The sequence below is a fragment of the Sinohyriopsis cumingii genome, chromosome 12, assembly GCF_028554795.1.
Source record: "Sinohyriopsis cumingii isolate HCF-2022 chromosome 12, ASM2855479v2, whole genome shotgun sequence".
Taxonomy (NCBI): Eukaryota; Metazoa; Mollusca; class Bivalvia; order Unionida; family Unionidae; genus Sinohyriopsis; species Sinohyriopsis cumingii.
In genome coordinates, this window is record NC_142972.1 from 102,625,252 (window position 1) to 102,652,726 (window position 27,475).

At 35.6% G+C, this 27,475-nt stretch overlaps 1 protein-coding gene across 2 annotated transcripts; it reads left to right on the plus strand.

Annotated features, from left to right (window-relative positions):
- The first annotated feature begins 1,470 nt into the window (after window positions 1-1,470).
- LOC149787131 (uncharacterized) lies at window positions 1,471-25,547 on the plus strand. 2 transcript variants are annotated; one of them, XM_089977642.1, is made up of 5 exons: window positions 1,471-2,443; window positions 8,994-10,167; window positions 12,402-12,603; window positions 18,387-18,581; window positions 21,179-25,547. In XM_089977642.1, the coding sequence occupies exons 2-5, from the start codon at window positions 9,391-9,393 to the stop codon at window positions 21,991-21,993; spliced, it is 1,989 nt and encodes a 662-aa protein (XP_089833768.1). In that variant the 5' UTR covers window positions 1,471-2,443; window positions 8,994-9,390; the 3' UTR covers window positions 21,994-25,547. The 2 variants fall into 2 exon arrangements, with proteins under 2 accessions (XP_089833768.1, XP_089833769.1); XM_089977643.1 differs by having other exon boundaries at window positions 1,471-2,424.
- Window positions 25,548-27,475: the final 1,928 nt, after the last annotated feature.

The following is a 27,475-nucleotide window of genomic DNA, read 5'->3' on the forward strand; positions in this document are numbered from 1 at the left end:
AGAAAGTAGGGGGGATGTTTTCCTTCACGTCCGCGCGATGTTGGGTCATCATCTAGGTAAGATCCATTTTATGTTTTAGGGGGATGTTTTCCATCACGTCCGCGCTTTTCGTATAAGAACCCACAGTATTAGTTGTTCAAAACAATTCTGCAAAGAATAAAAAGAAGATGGCGTCAAACCAAATGGACAAAATACAAACCTTGCAAGACGTTTTAGACAACTTAGGAATAATGGAACAGATGCTATTAAGACTGGTTGAAGACCATTATTCCTATAGTCCCCATCGTGTGAAGATGGAAATTAATAACTTAAGGAAAGCAAAGGACAAGATTAGTGGTGTCATGAAAGAGATCAAGGAGGAGAAGGAGGATGAAGAGGAAAGAATAAGAATACGCAATTGGAACGAAAAAATTGAAAAAGAAGAAGAAAATGAAAAGAAGAAGAAAGAAGAGGAGGAAGAGAAGAAAAAAAAGAAAGAGAAGAAGAGTGTAGGAGATAAAATAAGAACTTGGTGGAGGAAAAGAAGAAATTAGAAGCAGAAGAAAACCCAAAGGCCCTTTTCAGGGCCAGCCATATTTCTCGAAAAGAGATAGTCTTTGAATTGCCTACCCCTTTTTTAAAAAAAATTTTAAAAAAAAATCCCATGTTAAATTCCCCTTGTCCGTAGATTGTCCCACGATTTATTGCCATGTTAAATTCCCCTTGTCCGTAAATTGACCCACGATTTTTCGCCATGTTAATTCCCCTTGTCCGTAATCTGACCCACGATTTTTCGCCATGTTAAATTTCCATTGTCCGTAATCTGACCCAGGGGTCCCTGTAATGCTAATTCCCATTGTCCGTAAAGTATCCCCTTTCACTACTCCCGACCCCCTCCAGTATACCTATCTGACTTCAACCATGTCTAACACCCCATCTAGAAACGTACGATCCTCTTCCGACACTTGCATTCTCTTTGTTCCTACTGTTACAACAAAGCCATACGGACATTTCTTTTGCGCACCAGGGCATATTGATCTTAGGCACTAGGATACTGTTTACTTTCTTCATTATTTTCAGCATTTTTTTAATTTCTTTTTTGTTGTTGTTGTAGTTTCCCGGGGTTTGCTTTTATAATTTTGTCGTATATATTTTTTGTGTTATCTAATGTTGTAATCTTGGCATTGTCTATTTTTATGTCTAATATTGTAAAGCGCTTATAACTTCTAAAGATTCTGGGCCGGATCAGGTGAAGTGTTTGTGTGTGTGTGTGTGTGTTTGTGTGTGTGTGTGTGTGTGTGTGTGCGTGCGTGTATGACAGTGTCCATACTTTCGAAATGGCCACGAGTCTCATTGAATGGGCACGAAAGCAAAAGTCTGTGTCTATTTACTCAAAGTGTGCATACAACTCATTAAACGTGCGCGAGAACAAAACGATGGTTAAATTTCAAGTGACAAGTGACTGTACGTTTGTGTAGGTTTTTTTTTTTTTTGTTTTTTTTTTTGTTTTAGCGGTGGGTCGGTCTGGAAACCCTAGCCCCCCTCTCCCCCGTTCCTCGAGTCCAGACCTGAAATTAGGCGCCCTAAGTCCACATTCTTACTACGTAAACGATTAAAGAAAAAAAGTTACTTCCTTCATGAGAAAAGCGGAGTTTTCACAAGGAAAGTAATTTTCTTTATGAAAATACCTGCCTTTAACATGTCAGCTTTTTTTCTTTGTAAAAAGTATACATGCATGATATGTGTGATTTTTTTTTCGCCAAACAAGAATATTCACGTAGATGTTATTCATTCAAGGAAGAGAACTCATTAGAACATGTTTGTTCATGAAATTCCTTTATTTTTTTATGCCATGGGTACATGCTATTTACATGAAAAGGCTTTCCTCAAGACACTGCATTAAAAGCTAACAAATATTGGTTCATATGACACTGATTTCAACATTCAAGAACATATCAATGTGATATAATCGAATAATTGACCTACGGGTTATGATATTGCCTTGAATTTTCTGTGTTTCTTTGTATGAGTAAACATTTTTTGATGAGAAAGATGAAAAACCAGTCAAAATGAAAATTTTCATTGATATAAGGCACAGCGTCCAGTATATCATTAACAATGCACAATGACTCAATTACGGAAATTTACTTTATGTAAATTAATAATTATAACTAAGACCAGGGCTGAAATTAGTAAAATAGACTTTTATTTAGATTTTCCATATTATCCATCTATCAAATGATAAGGCCTCTACGGTACGTTGCAAAATATAATATATTCTATTTATAGCAACCAATACAAAACAAATCTTATTCATGTGACGTAAACACAGCCAGCTGTACTGTATGTGTTGAGGATCGGTGTGTTTATGTTTTCAACAACAAAGAGGAAATTGGTGTCTTTTTCCTGTCTTTCATTCTTCTACGAAGGTCACCTGTCCTTCTGGTACGTCTCACATACAAATGTAAGTCCAACATAGATGTAAACGCATTTAGTAATGTTTCTAAAATAATAAATAACCAATAAAGTCAACAAATTTTCGTTGTGAGCCGTTGTCGTAGTGTTATAAATAGTTGTGACAGCCATTAAACGTATATTGATGATCCGTGTTACATACTTAAAAGTCGGAAACGTGAATCATGTTAAACATGATTAAGTAACATTCAGCATCGTCTGTTTTCAACGTAAGGTGGAAGAAAACTTGTGATAAGCAGAAAAAATGCAGGTCCGTCTGGAAGGTTGTTCTACGAGTTAGACGGGTCTGTCTGGAAGGCTGTTGTAGGTGTTGGACACAGGTCAGTCTAGAAGGCTGTTATAAGAGTTTGATACTGGTCAGTCCAGAAGGCTGTTGTACGTGTTGGACACAGGCCAGTTTAAAAGGGTGTTATACGAGTTAGACACGGGTAACTCTATAAAAAACAAAAACAACGTTGTATGAGTTAGAGGTCAGTAGAAGGCAGTTATACGAGTCAGACACATCACACAAGAAGGTGGTTCAACGTGCTGGACACATGCCATTCTAAAAGTGTGTTATATGAGTTAAACATAGGTCAGTCTAGAAGGCTGTTGTGAGTTAGACACTGGTCAAGGTTAATCTACAATACTGTTATAAAATATGAGTTAGACGTAGGTAAGTCTGGAAGGCTACTATTAGTCCTACATGTAAGACCTCGATGCTGATATTTATGTTTTATTGGTAGCACTAAAACATAAATAACATGTGATATGTCTTACATGTAGGTCTAGACTACTATATGAGTTGAAGACAGGTCAGTCTTCAAGGCTGTTATTTGAGTTTGATACAGGTTATTCAAGAAGGCTCTTGTATGTGTTGGACAAAAGGTCAGTATTGAAGACTACTATATGAGCTGGACACAGATCAGTCTAGAAGGCTGTTATAAAAATTGGACACTAAATATTGTGAAATACAGCTCATTAGCCTTATTGTCATGTTAATGGCGTGTAGATTCAAACCGATGATGAAAATTGTGTGCACTTTTATATCCATTTTTTTTGTTGCGGTTAACCATTAGTGGTAGCATGTGATACAGATAAAAGCAAAGTTTTGCGCTAGATCTCAAGGAAGAAACCTTCACATTACTTGCATGAAATGTGGCTCCTTAATGAAATTATCAGATCACATTAACATTGATGATGAACTTTTTCTACATTATGAATTGTCTTTGGTTTAAGTATAACTGTATATGCTTGTTACAGGTAAGTTTGTATCAGTCTGCTTTATTAAATATTTTAATGATTAATCTATACACCAATAATATTTCCATATTGATACTGATATTGATAAATGAGGTAAAATACCAGTACTTGCCTTGCCCCTTTGCATGCAAGTGTTAGTGGATGCCTCTATCTGATTCACCTACAAGCATGTTTGGATGCCTCTGCACCATCCACATGGAAGTATGTTTGGGTGATCATAGTAGATATCAGCCATTTAAAGTTGGTTTCCTTTGGGGAACACCCCTATTAGATATTACAGACACTGAAGTGAATGAATTAATACATCACATAGATATTTAAGATCTCGTTGTAATCTGCTATTTAAAGTAAATGGGTTGCATTCTCCAATCTCCAAAACAGAAGCTGAGTTTGGATGATGGAATTATAAAGGCTTCAGTAAATCAAATACAGGCTCAGATGTTGATGTAGATTTTGATGATTTGGCATAGATGTAGATAATATACCAGTATAATTTGAAGTTGAAAAATCTCTACTATAATTGATAACACTGCTTGACTTACTGACTTGATGCTGTACAAGCTCTCTCAAGATTTTAAAGCACATATAGGTTCTACTATAAATTTAAGAGGTGTATCTCATCAACGTAGGTAACAGGTGTACTATTTATATCATAGGATAGTGTGTGGCTTGGGGACATTGACTGGCTAGACACCTACAGGCTATGAAATAAATGGCTATTCAAGTTACTTTAATATTAATGAATAATTATTATTTGCATTTTTTTATTCTTTAAGATAAGAATTCAATTGAGATGGTGGTAGAAGGCATACATGTTTATTTGTGTATAGAAGGCATATGTTTATTTGTGTAAGTAACAAAGAAAAAATACTGACAACATCCACTCACCTTCTACAAATTTGTGAGAAAAAGGTGAATAACTCACATGGCTTGAAATCTACCAGTTCATTAGAGCATATTTGCAGTTCATTACCTTTAAATTTTCAGAACTTTTAATCAAGATAAAGCCAGTATTGTGCTGATGTGCCTCTAAACCCTTACATACACACTGGGGCCCTGAGTGACTTAGTGGTCTAAAGCGCTCACCGTTACAGACCACTGCCATCTCACCTCTGTCTGCTAGGGTTGGAGTCTCGGATTCGGCCAGTATGGGTATGTGAGAAAGCTTGCTTGTAGCTTCTCGTGGGTCGGTGGTTCTTTCCGGGTTTTGCCCGGGTTCTTCCTCCACCATTAATACTGGCCGCCATTTATAGCCTATCTTGTGCTGAAAAATGGCGTTAAACCCTACAACAACAGCAGTAACAACTACATACACACTATCAATGCCATATGCTGCTCTTCCAGCTTCCAGCTAGTACATCAATCAAGCAGACCATCCATGCATAACAGTTACTGACCAAAGGTCAGTTTTTAAAATGAGTCAGGCTGCGAACAGCCCAACAATCTTGCTTCATATGTCTTATTTTGAGAACACTTCCTACTAGCCAGCATGGCTTTTGAAGTTGGGTGGACCAGTCTTCTTTGAAATGCCTTTTTACAGGGATCTTTCCAACAAGTTTGCATGGGCATCCAGCCATGCATTGCCAGTATTGATCATAGGTCAGTTGTAATGATGATTCAGACTTCAAACTAGCCAGCCTTTCTGTAACCTTGATCACCAAGCTTTATCAGCTGCCCATCCATGCATTTTCAGTGATAGGACCACAGTTAATGGCTGTGGGCAGTTCATTGACAATACCTTCATCCCTTTGTTTAATTTATTTGGTTTTGAATATAGGCAAAAGCTAGCTTCTCTGACATGGCCAGCTTTAATTTGAATCTGCCTCAGTCACTGACATTGTTATAAAAATATAATTTTATAGGTTTTTGTATGGCTGAGTTCTTATAAGTATGAAACTCTGTGTTGAACTTTGCTGATGCTGCTGTCATAGTTTACATGATTCCCAATGGAAATAGCTTTAGCCAGCAGGTCAGTGACTATTTTGGTTGACATAAACTGCCTTCAGATCATTTGATTGTTATTATGATACATTCAACCAGAATTCATAGATAAGAACCAGAAACTATTGTTCACCACCTGCTCTTGTTGTACCCCTTGAGAGGCAAGATTTCAGGACAGAGTTCACTGCCTGATACAGTGAATGCAAATCATAAGAGCCTAGAAAAGACTTTTCCTCCCACTGATTCAGGAAAAGCAATGCCTCATTTCCCAATCACTGAGTCCTTGGTTCAAGTGGGTGATTTCCTTATGTGGTCACATATGATCATAAGATTGCATATGATTATGAGATCATGTATGACCATGAGATCACATATAATCAAATACATCTTTTATCACTTTCTGAGATGTTATCAAGACTGTTGGCTGTCATGCACAACTGAATTTCCCTTACATTTGTATTTGTGGTTTAAATGAACCTGGTGAGTTCGGTGGCTATCCTATAAAAGCCAGCACAACATAGTCCTAGTCATGTTTAAAGATCTGATATCTCCATGCCCAGGGTCCCTCCTATATTTTAAGTGAGGTGTCCATTAGGCTCGTAATTATTTTTATTTGCCTGAGAAAAATTTGATTGCATTGATGAAATGCAGAAATGTATTTTCAGTATGTTGACATACTTGCCTTAGCATGGCGTAGTTTGATTAAAATAGATCTCCACTGTCTTATGTAATGTAGAGATATGATTTTAATCAGATTGTAACACCAGTATGTACTCCCAAACCCCCAGATAGAGCTGTAACACCATTATATACTCCCAAACCCCCCAGATAGAGCCGTAACACCATTATGTACTCCCAAACCCCCCAGATAGAGCTGTAACACCATTATTACTCCCAAACCCCCAGATAGAGCTGTAACACCATTATGTACTCCCAATTCCCCCAGATAGAGCTGTAACACCATTATGTACTCCCAAATGACCCAGATAGAGCTGTAACACCATTATGTACTCCCAAACCTCCAGATAGAGCTGTAACACCATTATGTACTCCCAAACCCCGCCATGATAGAGCTGTAACACCATTATGTACTCCCAAGCCCTCAGATAGAGCTGTAACACCATTATGTACTCACAAACCCCCAGATAGAGCTGTAACTCCATTATGTACTCACAAACCCCCAGATAGAGCTGTAACACCATTATGTACTCACAAACCCCCCAGATAGAGCTGTAACACAATTATGTACTCCCAAACCCCCAGATAGAGCTGTAACACCATTATGAACTCCCAAACCCCCCAGATAGAGCTGCAACACCATTATGTATTCCCCAACCCCCCAGATAGAGCTGCATCACCGTTATGTACTCACAAACCAGCCAGATAGAGCTGTAACACCATTATGTATTCCCAAACCTCCCAGATAGAGCTGTAACACCATTATGTACTCCCAAACCTCCAGATATGACCGTAACACCATTATGTATTCCCAAACCTCCCAGATAGAGCTGTAACACCATTATGTACTCCCAAACCTCCCAGATAGAGATGCAACAGTATTATGTACTCCCAAAGCTGCAACACCATTATGTACTCCTCCCCCCAGATAGAGCTGTAACACCATTATGTACTCCCAAACCCCCAGATAGAGCTATTTGAAAAACCACAATTTTCAGTAACCTTCAAAGATAGAAAGATAAAATACTGCCACTTTGGTATATGACCATTACATGTAAACAGTTATGATTGGAACTGACTTAAAACTAGGGCAGTTTAAATAGTGGGAGTTAAAAGAGGTCTGTTTTAAACCACCACACATGGTACTTAATTGGCTGACAATTGCTCCTGAAATGTAATTGAAATTTTTAGTGGGTGAGCCCGTTGTGTCAATATGCATAGGTAAATGTCGCAAAGTAGAATAACCATTATATGTAAATCAAAAGAATGCTAGACAAATGTAGGAGGACAAAATTTATTACATATTGCCTTGAATGAGAATGTTTAAACCATCTGTATTAAACTTCGTGAACAGCAGCATCATTTCATTGAAGTTGGATTTTACTTCATTTATAAAATGCAAAGCATGATTATTTCAGTTGTCAAAATAGCGTTAAAGTGTTACGTTGTCACTTTCAAGCACTGCTTCATTTTTTAAGGCAGTTTTGAAAGCAATTAACTATTAGCAAAGCCCAGCAAAAATAAATTTCAGAACTCTGTGTTTGACGGAAGGGAGCATTTAATTGTTTGACGGAAGGGAGCATTTAATTCATTACATATAGTGCAAACAGCGTATCAGCATATGTCATTCCTGTGTGTACGATGTCAGTTGAAACAGGAGCACCACCGTATTTAACATATTTGAAAGACTGAATTGAAAATTCAGAATAATCCTCTTTATTATTCCTTATCTTAATTGTGTTAATATACTGTTAATTGACCTATGGTGGGTCGGTGGTTCTGTCTGGGGTTTACCCGGGTTCTTCCTCCACCGTTATTACTGGCCGCCATGTGTAGCCTATCGTGTGCTGAAAAATGGTATTAAACCCTACAACATCAACAACAACAATTCACCTATTCTTTTCAGGATGATTTTAGCCATGAAATAGATTGGTTGAAAGTTAATAGGAAGCACACGTCCATGTTTGCACAGTTGATTTGTGCTGCTGGTAAAGTATTATTGCCTGTACTGTTTACTACTGTATTACCTTTATAGCCTCCATTAAACTTCAAAATATTATGTCCCCCACCTCCCCAGTGAAATGGTCAGCCCAAATTTGATGTATATTCATTTTTCTATAATGATCAGGCAGTATCAGAAACAGTTTTGACAATGCTGACATTATGGCCACCCAGTACAACTTAAGTCTGACCAGGATTTTCTTGGAGAACCCATCAGAGAGGTTTGATCACCAATACTATCCAGTCTCTAGCGAGTGTAGTGATGAACACTAAATGATACTTGCATTACCTTCAAACTGCCTGTTGAATATATATTTGAATTGTAACAATTGCAACCTTGTGTGACAAATAATATTAAAAAGGGGAAATTTTGGGCATGTGGAAATTGAAGTCAGGGCTTGTGGATTTTAGAATCAGGACTTATGATATTTTTAAAGTCACCAGCCCTGGACTTGTGTCTATACAGTATTTTCTTTGAGTACTGGATACTAATTTTAGGATGTCTATTGAATATAGAGGGGAAAGACAAATTTATTCATTTTTCTTTGAGGTCTGGATTCATGAGACAGCGGAATTTAATTCCTAGCGATGACGTGAATATTGGAAAAATATAATTTATGATATAAAAATGTTTTCACTGCAGGGTTTTAATTTTGTCCTCATCACCTTTATTTCAGATTCAGGCCTTGGCACTGCAGTAATGGTTTCTTGTGGAGGTGTTGAACCAGATATCGGAAGAGACAAAAACAAATTATGTCTGACTTTTATTTTTGATTACCATAGTTTGTCGTTTTGAGCCAAAAGTTGTCTGTTTCACTGTTTATAGAAAATCAAACATTATAACGGTGAATGAAGTTTAGATTGCAAACTAAAACCTTAGCTGGATGCCATATGTACCAAAATAATTATCACTCTTCCTGCTTGCTTTTAGCCAAAGGTGTTGGTCATGTTTATAAGAAATCAAAACAGTTCTTCAGCACTCACACAAGTCACTAACAGAATAATATAATTTAACTATATCCTAACAGAATCATAATTTTGCAAGGGTTCAGAATCCGTTAGTAAAAAACGTACATGATGGCTGCCAAATCAGTCATATATCAAGAAGAAGAAGAGGTGTTTGAGGGGTTTGATATCAACAATTTGTTTGACAAGGTTTCAAGTGACCATGAACTGTCTCCTTATGATGAAGATGATGAGAACGAAAGCAGTCTCGATGATGTCATCTTGTCAGACTCTGATAGTCAGACGGATCAATTTGAAACACTGTCAGTTGTCTTCTTTGAAGAACCTGCAGATCCAAATGGCTCTCCGGTACCTGAAAAACCAAATTTTCCATGTTCCTCTCCAATTTTAATGGAGTGTGCAATTTGTTTAGATGAAAAGATGTTAAGAAAACGTCTTTGCTGTTTGTTGCCAGTATGTGATCACTGTATGCAGTTGTATTTAGAAGAGCAGGTTTCAAGACGTAATATCAAAATTGAATGCATTAATATTAAATGCATTTCTTATATTCATCGAGATGAAATTCTGGAGCGACTATCCCTGAAACAGAAGGAGAAATATTATATGTTTTTAGTTGATGCTAACAACGATCCATGTGTGAAAACCTGCCCTAGATGCAACCATGTCCAGCATATAGATAAATCAATACTCTCTAGTCATAAAGATAAATTTGGTCTTTCAGTCACATGCCCAGTTTGTGACTTGCAGTGGTGTTTTGCATGTCATGCACCATGGCATTCGCCTTTGCCCTGTTCAGAGTTCCAGAATGGAGACAAGTTACTGAAGGACTGGGCCAAGGAATTCCGCTTTGGAAAATATAATGCCAGGAAATGCCCCAAATGCAAGGTTTGTTGCAAGAAAAATTATGTTCTATAAAATACACTGTAAGTTATAATTTCTTGAATGTAACATCTTTGCAAGTTACCAGTATTTGGCAAACTTTAGTTGTAAATTTTCAGTAGTATATTTATGTAGTACATGGATGTCAATTAACAATTTGATTAGTGGTATAGTTATGCAGTATATGTGTCAATTAGTTATTTGATTAGCAGTACATGTATGTCAGTCAGCAATTTGATTAATAGGATATTTATGCAGTGTATGTTTTAAAATTAGCAATTTGATTAAATGTATATTTATGAAGTTTATGTATGTCAGTTAGCAACTTGATTAATAGGATATTTATGCAGTATATGTTTTTCAATTGGCAATTTGATTAAATGGATATTTATGAAGTTTATGTATGTCAGTTAACAATTTGATTAATAGGATATTTATGCAGTATTTGTTTTAAAATTAGCAATTTGATTAAATGGATATTTATGAAGTTTATGTATGTCAGTTAGCAATTTGATTAATAGGATATTTATGCAGTATATGTTTTTCAATTGGCAATTTGATTAAATGGATATTTATGAAGTTTATGTATGTCAGTTAGCAATTTGATTAATAGGATATTTATGCAGTATATGTTTTTCAATTAGCAATTTGATTAAATGGATATTTATGAAGTATATGTATGTCAATTAGCAATTTGACTACACCTGATTCAGATTGTTTTTTGTATGAGTGGTATACAATATGTTAGCTAGGAATAGCAAAATATTTAATGTTTTTCAGTTGAAAAATTATGAATGGTACATTATGCAAGACAGCTATATCACAGATGATAAGCTCATCAGCGAGGCACTTACTGTCAATTAGTAATTCACTAATTGTGACTATAAAAAAATTGGACAGACCCATGCCATGGAATAGTCCATTATTCTGTCAGGCAAGTGGCAAATGTTTATTTCCAGACAAGTGCAGTTTTCATTGCCAAGATTTACATGATGCAGATTTTGGGTACTGTGTTTTTCAGTATCAGCAGTTTCTCCTCTTCATTTTTTTTGGTCTGAAATTGACTTTTATCATGTTCTAATGCTTAAATGTGACTTTCCAAAGAATGGTGATAAATAGTTGTTCACAGATGAAAATGCAATTGCAATTAAAATCATTGTTTCACTAAATTTCGGAATAATCAGCTGATAATTAGTGATGGTGTGTCCAGGATCAGATTTCTTTTTAACTGCAGATACATGAGTACACTAGATTGATGGTAAATTTCTTTTGTGGGATACTTGATCCTTACAAAACTGATCTCTATACAGTTTATTGCCCTCTTTCCAATTTGGCAATGTTATCAAGATTATTCTTGTATCTGAGTAATTTTGGGTACTTTCTAATATACAACTGGAATGGATCAGTCATCATAATTATAATGTCAGATACACAAACATAACAGTTTAGACTGGTGTAGAGGCCTATGTCATTCTGCAAACAATTCAGACAGATTTTTAGACGGAAGTTAAAACAAGCCAGATTTTAGATAATAAAGTTGAGTATTATTCATAGCTTGACTTGTACAGTATTCTCTGTCTAGTGAGGCAAAATAGGTGTACATTGAGAAGTTCAGAAACTGGAAGCATAGGGAAAATAAATATTGCTGATCAGAAGAAATTTAGGTTCAGCAGAGCCTCTACCAGAACGTGTCACAATTCTTTTTATATCTGTTATGATTTGAGAATGTGTCACAATTCTTTTTATCTGTTATAATTTGAGAATGTGTTAGAGTATCTTACACTAGTATTCCAACATGATTATTGTATAGCATTAATAGGGAGATGATGGTGGCTGCTATATTTCCAATTGGCATAGCAATTTAAGATATTTTGTCTGGTGCATTTTCAGAATTTATCAGAGCTGAACGAAATTTATATTCCAGTAGGTTAAATCCAAAACCAAAATTTTCTTCCTGTTGGCCACATTTTGCAATATTTATTTTGTATCTGGTTTGAGGCACTTTCTGGTGTGTTGAATAACTGAAGCTTAGGTGCTCTCTGCTGTAAATGGAGAAGAATGTCAACAGCTACAAGAAAGTTGTCAAATACTTTGTAAATGAAAGTAAAAAGTGGTTTAAGACGTGTCCATTGTAAGCAGGTGATCTTCATAGGTATGACAGTTTTCACTTTGATTTATATTGAAGTAATCATCAGCATGCAATAAATGGAGTTTTGATACTAATTATTTTCCTTTTTCAGGTATACATTGAGAGGAATGGAGGATGTGATCACATGAGGTGTAACCAGTGTTATTCTACATTCTGCTACAGATGTGGTGGGCGTTACTACAGTCTTAAATATTTTGGGAGTCACTCCAGTCGCTTTAGTCCCTTCGGCTGCAAGTACAAGCTGTATCCAGATAAGCCTGTCCGAAGGCGACTGATCCGAGGATCTGTGTTGGGTAAGATGTAATGGCAGTTTTTAGATCACCAGCTATAAGGCAAAGAGAACCTTTGATATTGCCCTGCATGCATCATTGTCCATCCATATTTGCTATTCTTGGGAGCTGCATTGGCTCAGTGGTTAGCATGCCAGACTCAAGACTGAAAGGGTGTGGGTTTGAATCCTATCATTTGACCAGCCAGTGTAAACTACTGCGGTTGTAATCTGGTAAGAATCTTTACTCCAGTTGCTTCAGTACTAAATAACCTAAATGTGCTGCTGTGCCATAAAACAGCAGACCAAACTAGAAAACAATTGGCAAATTTCTACTTAATTCTGGAGGAAGCATGCTTTTAGTAAAGCCTTTCAAATTTATGCAGATTATACCAAACTGCCATCATATGGCCCCCATTACTATAACTAAACATGAATCTTTTAAATAACTTTTCAAATACAGTACTACTCTTTGGTGACAATAGAATTTGACCAAGTTTGCATCTATATGTAAAGACTTTTAAGACTTGCCAATCTACCATCAAATATGGCTACCATTACTAAAATGGGAACACATTTAAATATCTCCCAAATGACTCAACAGACCGTGAACAAATTTGACAGAATGGATTATCAGATTTCTACTAGTAATTCTTCCCACCACAAAATAGATCCACTTTTAATACAAATAAGTTGCCTTAAAATATCTTGGGTTGAATACCCCTCAACCTTGACAATGCAACTAATAGTATATGAAAAACCTTTGCATGACTGTTATTTTTAAAAACATGCAGAAGAGAATTGAACCAAACTAGGCATTTTGGCATAGAGGTCTTTCAGTATGATGCAAACAGTACTGGATACTAAAGATGAAGATATCTGGAGACAATAGTTTTCATAGCCAATTTGAAGAATAATTTTATGATAGGCAAAGAAATTAGCCCAGCTTTGTGACTCACTGCTCCAGACTTTCATACAGTTATATTAGATATCGACCAAGTGAGTGATCTTTGGCACAGTTTGGCCTCTTGATTATATTTTTGGCTGCTGTTGTGAATGCAGTAAGAGCAACTGGTTTTATTCTTTCTGTCCATAAAACTGTATTCCCACCCCTGGAAACTGTTAGCCTGCTTACACAAAATTGACTTCACATGAGCAAATTAATCTTGTTCGGGATGATTTTTCCATAATTTAAATTTAAAGATTTGATATCTTTCAGTCCTTGTACAAACATTAATTGTGCAGTTACTGTAAATTAATTGTTTCATCTTATACCAAATTCCATGGATCATGTGCTTGTCATGAATCATGACTTACAAAAAAAACATGACCCTTCTTGATCTATAAAGTTTAAGTACAGCCAAAAATGTCTGTTTTGCAAAACCATGAAAAAATAAACGTACAGTTTGCTGGAACCATTTGATCTTGGCATATGAAAATTGCAAGCAAGTTTATATAGCCCTTTACCTTAGAGAGTGTATGGATTTTTAGCCCTTTACCTTAGAGAGTGTATGGATTTTTAGCCCTTTACCCTAGAGAGTATATGGATTTTTAGCCCTTTACCTTAGAGAGTGTATGGATTTTTAGCCCTTTACCCTAGAGAGTGTATGGATTTTTAGCCCTTTACCTTAGAGAGTGTATGGATTTTTAGCCCTTTACCTTAGAGAGTATGGTATTTTAGCCCTTTACCTTAGAGAGTGTATGGATTTTTAGCCCTTTCCCTTAGAGAGTGTATGGATTTTTAGCCCTTCGATATACATGTAGCAATGTTACCCAGTGCAGTGTGCTATAAATAGAACACCTATTACCTATTCGACTCTATACACAAAGACCTACCTGTTAACTGTTAAGCAGTGTAGTATATGTTACCTTTAACATCAGTTTTAACCATTTCACATTTTTGGTACATATATATAATGTATAGAAAGATTTAAGAGTAAAATCCGATATTTACAGCTGTATTTTTTTTTCTCCATGGAAAAATTATTTATATGCATCAAAATCTTGAGAAGTCGTTCACCATCAAGTCAGTGAAGCTGTGTGACCAACCATAGCTGCAATTGCTCATACTTGAAATTTACAAGTTCTTTATCTGCATATACATCACTAAGTCATCTGAATTAGTAAATTTATAAAAACTAATTGCTGCCTACATCAATATCAGAGCCTTTACCTAAGTTATTGAAGCTTTCAGAGTTGTGATTTTAATTGTGAAACCTAAAGTACGTACTAAACGAAATCCACAGCCTCTGTTTTTTGGAGAGTGGAGAACATGACCCAGTTACTTTAAGTAGCAGATTTCGTCCAGATCTTAAACACCGACTGGGTGATCTGACATAATGGTAGTTCACACCAATGAATGTAGTATCTAATAGGGATTTTTCCCCAAAGGTGGCATTACGAAAACCCACTCAAAATGGCTGATGTTTACAGCAGGCGTCAAAAGGCACTTTAAAGAGAATGATGTAGAGGCGTCAAAAGGCGCTTCCATGCAATTCTGTTAGAGGCATCAAAAGGCGCTTCCATAAGAATGGAGTAGCGGCATCCTGAGGTACTTGCATGAGATAAAGGGATAGACATTTAGCAGGCCTGATTTGATGTTATGCTAGTTAATATGGATATTTAATAGGCATCATTACATTTTGATGTTATGCAAATTTTTATAGATATATATAGTTGTTGTGATTATATATTCTTGGTATTCATGTCCGATAAAGAACCCTATACAAGTCCATTGTTGATTCTTGGTACTCATGTCCAATAAAGTACCCTATACAAGTCCATTGTTGATTCTTGGTACTCATGTCCGATAAGGAACCCTATAGAAGTCCATTGTTGATTCTTGGTATTCATGTCCAATAAGTACCCTTTACAAGTCATTGTTAATTCTTGGTACTCAAGTTCGATAAGGAACCCTATACAAGTCCATTGTTGATTCTTGGTATTCATGTCTGATAAAGAACCCTATACAAGTTCATTGTTGATTCTTGGTACTCATGTTCGATAAGGAACCTTATACAAGTCCATTGTTGGGAAATATGTGGTTGGTTTTATAACCAACTGTTATATCCCAAGTGTTTTGAAAATTCACCTACACGCATGAGTTGGAATAATGCCTTACCAATTCTCTTCATGAGAAAATATATTCAGGCAACTAAGCTTGGTAAAATATCATGTGCCATTTGAAGTACTCTTGTTGGTAAGATATCATGTGGCATTTGAAGTACTCTTGTTGGTAAGATATCATGTTCCATTTGAAATACTCTTGTTGGTAAGATATCATGTGCCATTTGAAGTACTCTTGTTGGTAAGATATCATGTGCCATTTGAAGTACTCTTGTTGGTAAGATATCATGTGCCATTTGAAGTACTCTTGTCATACTCTTGACCTTTAACTCACACACACTGGTGGGAGAGAGGAAATAGTGATGCCCTTCTTGGCAAATGGTTACCATAGCAACTAAATTATAACATTTATTTTACTTACACCAAGCATTTTGTGGCAACGGGTGGACAGAAGAAGTATGTCAGAGTATTCCATTGTTTTTTATCTTTCTTTCTTTACAAAGCATGTTATTCCACTTGTTAGTTTAGAGGATGATGGGGTATAAGATAGATGGACAGATGGAGGATATCACAGCATCCCAATGGGCTTTAAAACAAACATGGGGATAATAAAAGTTAATGTTTCGCATCCATTTCAGACACAGTCTGACTTGTACATGTTTTGTTTGTGACATTACTGTTTTATTGGTGTACAATATCGTCTGGATAAAAGAACCCCTGGCCAGTAAAATGGTCAAGCTCATTTTCATTAAATCTTGTTTTTCCCAAAGCTTAAGTGATTAGTGTATCTGCCTCAGATGAGAGACGTCATGGGTTTGATCCCTGGCCAATTCATACCAAAGACTTCATAAAAATGGTATTTGGTAGCTGGCTTGTTTGGTGCTCAGCATTAAGAGGTTAGTGTTAGGACTGCAGGGATGGTCCTGGCTTTTAAAAAGCTGTCGCCAAAAAAATCGCCAACCTCAATATTCTGTCGCCAATTTTCAAAAAGTGTCGCCAGAACAAGTAGTGTACATTTTTTCAAGTGTTAATTTAGTCTATTAATGTAACAGGCAATGAAAATTACAAAAGATGGGTTAATACTCTAATTACAACAAGCATTAACAAAATGTTACAAAGTGTTACATGAAGATCCGTCGCGATTTTAGGGCTGCCCACTTGTTGAATGCAGTTTCAAAGTCTAATTTTTCACATCTGTACATGCTGATTCTTATTAAATTCTCGAGAGATGAGATGCAGAGTTTATTTCTGATGTCAGTTTTTATGAGGTTCATCTTACTGAATCCATGTTCACAGTCTACAGTGCTGACAGGTGACACCAGTAGTCTCTCAGCAGCCCCCCCCCCCCTTATGGCTAGCTTCACAAAGCTTGTAGTGAATTGCTTCCTAAATCCCAAGAATGATCACTGAATGCTGTATAAATTTTCTCGACAAGCAAAATAGGATTTCCATTCCCACAAATGAAACTTACATGAGTCAACACCTGGCAATATTGGACCGTATATATAAGCATAAATTCACACCCAATTTAGGGATTCTTTCACTCCTGTATTTTGAGAAATAAATAATTATTATTAATTATGCAAAACTGTTTTTTTTTTTTTTTGCTATTTCTTGTTGCGGAGTTTAAGTCTCTGCAGCCGTAACACGGATTGATGGCAATAGGAAAAGATCAATGAGTAAAATGCGGTACTGGCGACAGATATAATTGTGATTGAGATTTTTTCCATTTGCTTTGTATTTATACTCAGTAGTGGGTACTTCAAAGGTTATCAGTTTTCTATGAAGGTTCAACAAAACTATTGTATTGGTATATGTAAAGAAAAAAAAACAAAAAAAAAAAACAACAACAACAACAGAAGGATTAGCCATTCAATTAATTGTATCTGTTCTATTCGCGTCTTCAGAAGCGGTCAGTTATAGGTATAGTTCGGTAGCGTGATTGACTGTAACACAGCATACAGTACTTCGCTCAGATGTCAGCATAAGCAGATTATGATGTAAGAATGCACTGTAAAGATGGGGTTGCCAATACGAACAAAGGATCGTTTGTGTAACAGATCGATTCCAATGCATTGCTTAGTCAAGTTTGTGGCTTCCTTTCATTCTCCCTTTTAATTTATCCAGTCCAAATCCATGATTGTAGGTACAAATTAAATAACCAAAAAGTCTGTTGCCAAAAAAATTGCCAGATGGGATATTTTTGTCGCCAATAAGGAAAAAAAATCGCAATTTGCGACACTGGCGAAGCCCAGGACGATCCCTGGGACTGGTTGGCCTGGTGGCAGGATAATTTGACTGGGTGCATGTCTGTGGCATGATACCCCAATGCTAGATATCAGTACAAACTGCCACACCTTAGACATCATACTGATATGACTGAAATTATTTTAAAACTGTGTTAAAAATCTAAATCACAAACACATAAAGTACTATATACAGTATATACCTGTATATGTTCACAGCACACTCCATCAGTTAAAGATTTTTTAACAGGAAAAGAAATAAATTTCTGAGTGTACTTTTTTTGACGTGGAGTAATTTTATCCCATAAATCCTATGGAATGCTGTGTAATGTCTATTACTAAATATAGCTCATGTTTCTAATAATAGGACACTTTTTATAATTATCACATTTGAGCTTGATATATGTGTATACGTCACATACTCCATGTAGTAAAAATGAAACTTTTTGAATAGAAACAAATTAAAATTTATCCCTGTCTTTGTATTTCTCTGTAGGGGGAAAACTTCTTGCAGCCGTTGGATTGCTAGGCCTTGGAATTGCGGCTGGAGCCATTTTGCTTGGAGCTAGTGTAATCATCCTTCCCATCTATGGCGGTGTAAAATATCACAAGAGACGACAGATGAGGAAGCTGAGGAAGGAAAGGCTTGAGCGACGCAGAGAGCTGGAACGACAGATGAATAGTGAGATGGGTAAGAAACGAACATGTTTTATTAGTGGTGGACAAATTCTTTGCCTGGCAAACTAGAGAGGGAAATTCTGCTTGGCAACTTTTTTGTTATTATTTTCAGATGATGAGATATTCATTGTTAATTAAACAAATCAACCATTTCTGCATTATGACAGATGTAAACAATTCAAGGACTTAGACCGTATTTCATGACTTAAATATGTATGTACCAAACTTTAAAATGTCCAAATTCATTTGGGATAAAATTGTTGACCAGAAAGTTTTTAGCATATTTGACAGATGCTTTTTATCATAATGTGCTTCAGTTTGATGATCTATTTAATTTTTGTTATTTTTACAATAGTGTTTATTGCAATTAGTTCTATCATAGGATAAAGGAAAAAATTGTTTTTCCTATGACACGACTGGCCTTGTTTTATGGCTGCAGACCTAAAATTTGTCTGTATCACCTGAAAATTTATTCTGCACCTTAAAAACAGTATTAAAATATAAAAATCGGTACAACATTTTTCAAAATGCAGATATAAGAATTCTCTTGATATTGATCATATGGTATCATTCTGTTCTAGTATGAGCTGTTGAAATGCTGGAACATGAAGTCTGCCATATAGATGCATATTTGAAGCACAGTTAACTGCTGATTATCATGGCCAGTATATTTCATAGATAATAAAGCAAGTCTCAGTACGGAGCAGTGGATCTTAATCTATAACAGTACCACATTATACAGAACTGCATTATAATGAATTGTAATGGAGGGTTGGGGTAGGGACAGAAGTACATATAAGTCTATTCTCTGTTGTAAAGTTGTATTATTTGGGTAAATTTCATGAAGTTAAAGCACGTCATAATGCATACACTGACATGATCATGAACACTATCCCCATCCGATGTAAGTGCTCCCATGTTCTGTATTTGGCACTCTCCACTTGGGGAGTGTGAGAGTTTATAGTGATGTCTAGCACTGGGGCATCATGCTTCAGACATGTAGCGTGATGTCCCACCCAGTCACATTATCATGACACCAGGCCGACCAGTTATAACACTAACTTGTTAATGCTGAGCACCAAGCGAAGCAGCTGTTAGTACCATTTTTGTAAGTCTTTGGTATGACTCATCCGGGGTTTGAACCTGCATCCGAGTCAGATGCTCTACCACTATGCCACCGGAATGGTCCTTATATCTTCAGGATCCAGGATGATTCAGTCATTAGCAAGGTACATGCATATTAATCAGGTGATCTTGCACCTGATTGGCTGAGCTTGTTACAACTTGAGAGACTATTTCTGGTTGGTATAGCTTAATACCACTCTAGTAGTCATATTTCTGATCTGATTTTTATCAGGCATGAAATATATTATTATATCACCAAGATCTTGTACAATTTTGCTTGTGAGCATGATGTAGCTTATATCATCAAGATATACAGTGTATGTTATTATGATGAAAAATTACGCATATTAATGATTTGATATTGTATATGATTGACTGGGCTTCTTGCCATGTCAGAGACTGTCATATGGTTCCTATCAACAAGATGTTAGATGATTTTTAGAATCCATATTCATAAGGTGATCTTGCATCTGATATTTAGATTTTTTAAAAACTCGTGATAGGGTTTTAATCAAACTTGGTAAATAGGCCTATGCCATCAAGATCTTGACTGATTTTTATTATTAGTGATTCTCATCATAGTAAAGATGTGTACTTGCATCTGCTTGGTTGAAATCAAGCAAATACATTTCTCCTTCAGATACATTACCCAATCACATTATGTTAGGAATATTAGCCCTCTACCTTACAAATCAACCCCTACTAAACAACAAAAATCATCTTATCCTGTCTGTGTTAAGTAGACAAAGGGCAGTAACTCTTGCTCATTACAGAGCACACACAGTACAGTTATCCCCCGACAATCCAGCCATTCCTAGATTTGGACATGCTTGTTAAATAGTGTCATATTGTCAAGATGCTGGAGGAGTTTGATTATGGGTGGTATCTATGCATATTAATAAGGTAATCTTGTATCTAATTGGCAGAGCTGTGCTTCCACTCTGAAAATGGTAGGGAAAAAAGTTATATATAATAATGTGATTAGTGTGCCCATTCCCAGCATTGTGGTTGCCCCTGGGCTCCAGACACATTATTTGTCAGACCTGGATACAGGATTGATAGCATTGGTATGGGATACATTGGGCATATTGTACATCTTCAAGCCCACAGTGGTAAGAACACGTCATTTCATGTAGCAGTCCAGTGTGCTACCTAATCTCAACATTTGGTGTCCAACCCCAGCATTAAAGTAACCCCAGGGTTCTAGGCACAATACTTTTTTAGACGATAAATTTGAATATTCTTTGATGCCTGGGCATATTTCCATTCAAGTGCTTGGACAAAAAGTGACCCTTCCTAAAATGTTCCAGTTTAATGTTGGCTTTAAGATGTCATATAGAATGTGTCATATGATTTTCATTGTGTAGAATTCATTATCATTACTGATATGATGTCTTGAAAGATTAGTATTTCACTGAATGGTTACATTTTATAAAAGTATATTGCTTGTAATTTCACTTATTCCTCCCTTTATTATTACAACAGGTTTCTACCTAAGTTACTTTGCCCCCAAACCGCGAGATGATATCTCAAGGCTGGATATTAGACCACCTGAGCCTGTAAAAGCTGATGATTCCACAAGTATCCATGTATTAGACACTGAGGAGGAACAGGAGCTTAGAAATGTACAACCACTAAAGGTCAAGGTCAATGGAAGGTGCAAGGACACTGAAGGTCATATTACAGTGACCTCTGCAGAAGTGGAACAAGGAGAGGGACCAGAAATTATTCTTCATGTGAAAACAACTTACTCACAGAATAAAAATCCACTAGATTTACCCGATAATGATGATACAGCAAGTATTGCAGAAGAAGAGGAGCCCAGTGGATCCCAGCAGTCTGACACTGATAGAGACTCTTGCAAAGATAGTGATAATTCTGAAGAGTCTGACGAAGAAACATCAAAAATAGATAGCACTTTGGAGAAAAATTCTCCTAATCCAGGTTGTTTTATGAATCTTTTTGGCAAGAAGTTAAACTCTCTCCAGCATAAAAAATCCATAGATAAAGGAATTGTGATGTCTAAGGGAGATTACTCTGACAAGCAGAATCCCATTGACATTCCACTTGAATTTTTAGAATGCCCTGATATTGTTACAAGTGCTTTAGAAGCAGAATTTAAACACAGCCTGGATGGTCGACTGTACCAGCAGGATCTTGTTATAGATTGTAAAGATGAGAAAAAGGATGACCACGATGGAGAAAGTGGTGGTGAGACTAATGTCCCTTGTATCCTTAGCAACACAGGTGATCCTTATTCGGGTTTAGTAGCTACAGAGACCTGCTCCACTTCACTGTAATGTTAGAGAGTTGCAAACACATTTCATTGAGGATACCATATTTATCACAGCCAACTGAAAACAGCATAGATCCAGATCTGCCAATGCATTATGGGGACCTATAGTGTCTGCATAAAATCATCAGTACAAAATATGGAGGACCAGATCTGCCAGTGCATTATGGGGATGTATGGTGTCTGCATAAAATCATAAGTACAACAAATGGAGGACCAGATCTGCCAGACTCGGTGCATTATGGGGATCTGTGGTATATGCATAAAATCATCAGTACAACAAATGGGGAAGACCAGATCTGCCAGTGCATTATGGAGACCTGTGGTATATGCATAAAATCATCAGCATAGATCATGATATAATGGTACATATTGTCATGGCCGATCAGGGTCGTCGCTGTTACAGTTGGATCTGTGATAGGTACCAATAAATGTGTTGGTTTTTGAGAATGTGGCTGGGTTACCTAATATGAGAGATACCACTGTACAATTCTAAAAGGTTTCTTTGTTGTTTAGTGTGTGATTGCATGCAGTGTTGCTACCTTTGGGAATAAATATTTTTCAATTTATATTTGAAGTTACCACAGTAAGGTTTTCATGTTTTGGATCATAGTAATATAGTACTCTTACTTGGTATTTTACTTAGTAAATTCAGGACTGTAGTGATAGAGTACTCTTACTTGGTATATTACTTAGTAAATTCAGGACTGTAGTGATAGAGTACTCTTACTTGGTATGTTACTTAGTAAATTCAGGACTGTAGTTTACTTTCTTTTTACATTATATTCAGAATGTGATACTGCTTTAACAATCTTCACAGAATGTTGGAGTTCAATTTTCTTACCTAGTGAGATAAGTCATGGGACATGTGACTTGTTACTCAGAATATTCTCCTGTAGAAAACACTTTGAAAGAATCTTTTTTTGGTGGTTTTTTATTTTTATTTTTATGTTTCAATTTAGGGTGTAGATTAGATCCCTTTGTACATATTCATGTGTATTATAGAGATATATTTAGACTACTTTTTGATTGTTATGACCAAACATTCTTTAAGATCTGATCTTGTTGTTTTTTTTTGGTTATCAATGGGCATTGAAGGGAAATGCAAACAAATTTCTGTATGTACCCCTGTACCAATATGTTTATGAGTTATGTTTAATATACATGTCATTAGTACTGCCATTGAAATGATCTGTACTGTTGGTTCACCTGCACCTATGACCAAATGGATTTAAGATATAGCTATGTGCCTGTTATGTGTTGTGAATCATGTGATATGACTCCATTCACCAACAATTGTTTCTTGGTATTCTAATCTGATTTCAATCATACTTGGAACATGGGTTTATGTCATCAAAATTTTGGATAAGTCTAATAATGGGCAAGATCCATGCCTAACATTGATGTGATCTTGAATTGGATTGGTTAAGTGTTTTTATAACTCTTTTTGTATTTCTAATCAGAATTTGATCAAACTTGGAATGTGTGTTCTGCTGATATGGTCTCAAATGAGCTCAGTACTTATCATGCTCCTTGCATACTTCTGAGGTGATCATGCATCTGATTGACTGAGCTTGTTGCTAGTCTAGAGGCCACAGTTCTAATCCAAGTATGACAAAATATGGAAATATATAAATTCAGTAATGAGCGAGATGCATGCAAACTAATGTGAGATCTATGCATTTAAATTGGGTGATATTAAGTCTCACTGAATGGTTAACCTTATGCCACTGTGGATTATTGCCATGTTGGATTATTACCAATCTAGATTATTAACATTCTGTATTATTACCACTCTAGAGTCCATATTTTTTATATGAATTTGATCAGACTAGGAATCCATGTTTAAATCACCCAGTTCATTACTAGCCAAAATTAACGCATAGTAATGAGTTAATCTTGTATCTGATTGTCTTAACTAGTTATTACTTTGAAGATTATTTTCTCCTCTCACTTTGACTTGATTTTGGATTGGTTTGATAATGGGAAGGACACACATATATTTATGACGTGATCTTGGAATGCAATTGGCAGAACATGTTACAACTCTGGAAGCTGTATCTGTCCTCCAACTTTGATCAGAGACTTGGATATATCCTTATGTCATCAAGATCTTGGATTATGTCAGTAATAAATGATTGTCAGTAATAAACGAGATCCACACATATTAATGAGGTAACTTTGCATTTACTTGGCTGATCTAGTTATGTCTCTCAAAGCCATATTTTTAATCTGTTTGGTTTATTATTAACAAGCTTTGATTATGGACTGGGAATATTATAATTTTATCTTTAGAATGAATTCCTATCAGTTTATAGTAGAATAGTTAAATTCAACGTGAAAAAATGTGTGGCAGACAGTGTAGGATAGGTTCTTACAATACAATGAAAGTTTGCTTAGTGAAATGGTCAACTGTTAAGTTATACAACAAAAGGTGAACAATATCAGGACCTCTTGGATCTCTTGTTGTCTTTGTTTGCTCTTCATTTAGATCTTGCATTAGAAGTAAATCAGTTGATTAGAAATATGAAATAATATCACCAGGTAAAATGTTGGCATAAGAAATATTTTATTTGTGAAAAAAAATATAAATTATCACTAGGTAAAATACTGGCGTAAAAAGTATTGTATTCTGTGAAGAATTAAACTCTAGGAGTGAAATCAGAGCTGATCCAATATTTTATGATTATTTTTCATTCTGTGTAAAATATTACAGTTACATGGTTCATACAACCTTAAAAAATTTCTTGAATTAAAAAGTAGCCTTTAAAATGCAGTGTTAAAACTGTTATGCCCCATCACTAATTTGGAATGGGCATAGAGTGTCTTCCTTCTTTTGTTGATCCATTTAAGTGGCACTACAGTATTAACATTGGATCATGATGACCTAGATCTTCGCTTTAGTAACTTATATTCAGCTTGCATTTAGTAACGTTGTGGAATGTTGTTCGCTACAATGCCATGCAACTTTATGATTGGATATGTCTTGGTATGTACAGCACCATTCTAACTAAATTATGTCATTGTGGTAAAGTATTTGTGTTCCATTAATACATTTCTTAGTTTGAGTCTTAAATAGAATTTAAGCCAGGGATTCCAAAAATGTGAGTGACATGACACGTATTTCCAAAAATTAATGTGGTGGCTAGACAGTTGTTAAATTTATAAAAACAAAGAGGTATTACAGGTCGTCTAAGGAAAGAAAATTTTATCCTTTTTGTATACTAAATTACAAATTGTAATAAAAAGTTTAGGATTTGGTTCTGAATTTGCTACTGCCTTGATTTTAGTGAAATCCTTCCATCGTTCAAAAGTTTTCTCTCAATCTATTTATTTTTACAAGTTACTTTTTTCTTCACAGAACTATACTGTATAACTTAATGTTAATTTATATATCCTCTACAGGTATCAAAAATTAGTTATTAAGTGACAACAAACAGGTGTACTAACTTGAAAATACATCACATTTAATTAACATGCATTTCTTGTTACGTCCATTTGTTTGTTTTGACCCGATTCTCAAAGCAGTTGCTGAAGGTTTATAATAAAAGATAATTGTTACTTTCTATTTATTTCTAATTACGGGTTGGGCTACACATAGTTTGTTGTATATTCCTTATAAATGGTGACACTGTGCCATAACAATATTGTTAAAAAACACTGCCATACCATGTCATTAAAAAGCACTGCCATGCCATATACACCACTCCCTTGATAACTCGTGTCCTGATAAATTGCAAACCCACTTATAAAGCAGGGTCAGGTGAGGATCCCATTTTTTAAACAAGAAAAAAAACAAAACTTGATCCTTATTTGTTGAACTTGAAGAAAATCGCAGTCAAAATTGGTATTGGAGCCTCTGATATATCTTTCATTTTCTTGTCGAAAACGGTTGTTATGACCAGAAAATTTTACTCAACATTAGGAAATATCAGCTTTAAAAAGAAGTCGTACAAAAATTTTCATTTTCTTTTCAAATGACATTCTTTATACACCATAAATAATGATATAAAAGGAAATTTTGATCAGTGAAAATGTCACTCCTAGTGGAGGCTGTACATTAATAAATAAATACCAATTAAATATAAAAAAAATTATCAATTGAAATTTGTGTTCTAGTTCTGCCTTTTAGTTCCTTTCAAGTGTAATCATCACAAATGCAATGTGTTCTCTTGAAATGAAATGTAAAATGTGTCAATCTACCGTAACAGCTATGTCTGCGAGTGTTTCTCTGAGAACCTAATTAAGTGCCAACCGTGTTTTCATATTGCACTAGAAGAAGCATTGTATTGTTGCACTAAATAAAAAATTTGCCCTCCTTTTCTATTATCACATGAATTACATCTTTTGAATCAAATAAAGGAGGTGTAATAAACAATAAAAGTCAAAAGGCATACAAATCCTACATGCTTAAGAACCAGTGACCCTAGTCGTATGTTGGGTACCTCATTTCAGTTGATTAATCAAATGCTTTTAAATGTTATTGTGTACCTACTCAGTCATAACTGATTAAAGATATCGTGGCAACCAAGCAAAATGAGTACTTTGTAAAATAAAGAGCTTTGTTTCACAGATACGGACCATCTTGGGGAAAACAAGTTTCAGAGAAATCCTGAATTTGCACATAGAGATATCTTCAAGGCTGATTAGCAGTTTCACTGTTCCTTGCACTGTGATTACAGCATCAATATTTTACTCATTGAACAATTCAATAATTGAGTTTTGATGTAGATGATTGTCTCATGAAATGTTACATTTTTTGGGATGAAAAGGAATCTTGTTTGGTAGTGTATCAACAGTTAGTGTGGTTCCCTACTTTACAGGCTCCTAGTTTGGCAAAATACTATTATACATCGCTCCGGGAAACAAACTAATCAACAAAACAAAACTCCATGACGTAGTACATGAATGTTTTCACATACTTTGTTAGTTGTTGAAACCAGTTGGAATCATGTTATTAATTTTTCAGATGTTGGACATTTTGAAAATAAATGTAATTTATACAGAATAACGAACAACTTCATCAGAAAAAGTGCTTTATTGACAATTATTCTTGATGCGATTATAAAATGAGGATTCAGTCATTAAACAGCTCATTTCCCCCCCCCCCCCCCAGCATCCCACATTCTCTGGATTTTTGTGAGGTCCCTTGGTAACTAGCGCCCTCACTTATAGTGCGGTCTATGATTTTGGACCCCAATGTGTGCAAATTATCGGGGGAGAGGTGTAGTTAACATGCACATGGTGTGAGGGAAAGAACCTAAGGCAGTCATTTAATGATACGGTTTAAAGCTTTCATACTTGTTTTGTCGAGTGATGATGGTATGTGTAATATCTGATATGCCAAGTTAGCAAAAGTCATAGGAGCTCATCTTTTGTTCAACTCCTACAAATACAGCTCATGTAACATCATACATATATATATATATATATATATATATATATATATATATATATATCTGATGTTATGTATATATATATATAGAGAG

Coding starts and splice junctions, on each gene's coding strand:
- LOC149787131 (XM_089977642.1), top strand. CDS start 9,391: ATGATGGCTGCCAAATCAGTCATATATCAAGAAGAAGAAGAGGTGTTT. Junction 10,168..12,401: donor GGAAATGCCCCAAATGCAAG/GTTTGTTGCAAG, acceptor TTCCTTTTTCAG/GTATACATTGAGAGGAATGG. Junction 12,604..18,386: donor GATCCGAGGATCTGTGTTGG/GTAAGATGTAAT, acceptor ATTTCTCTGTAG/GGGGAAAACTTCTTGCAGCC.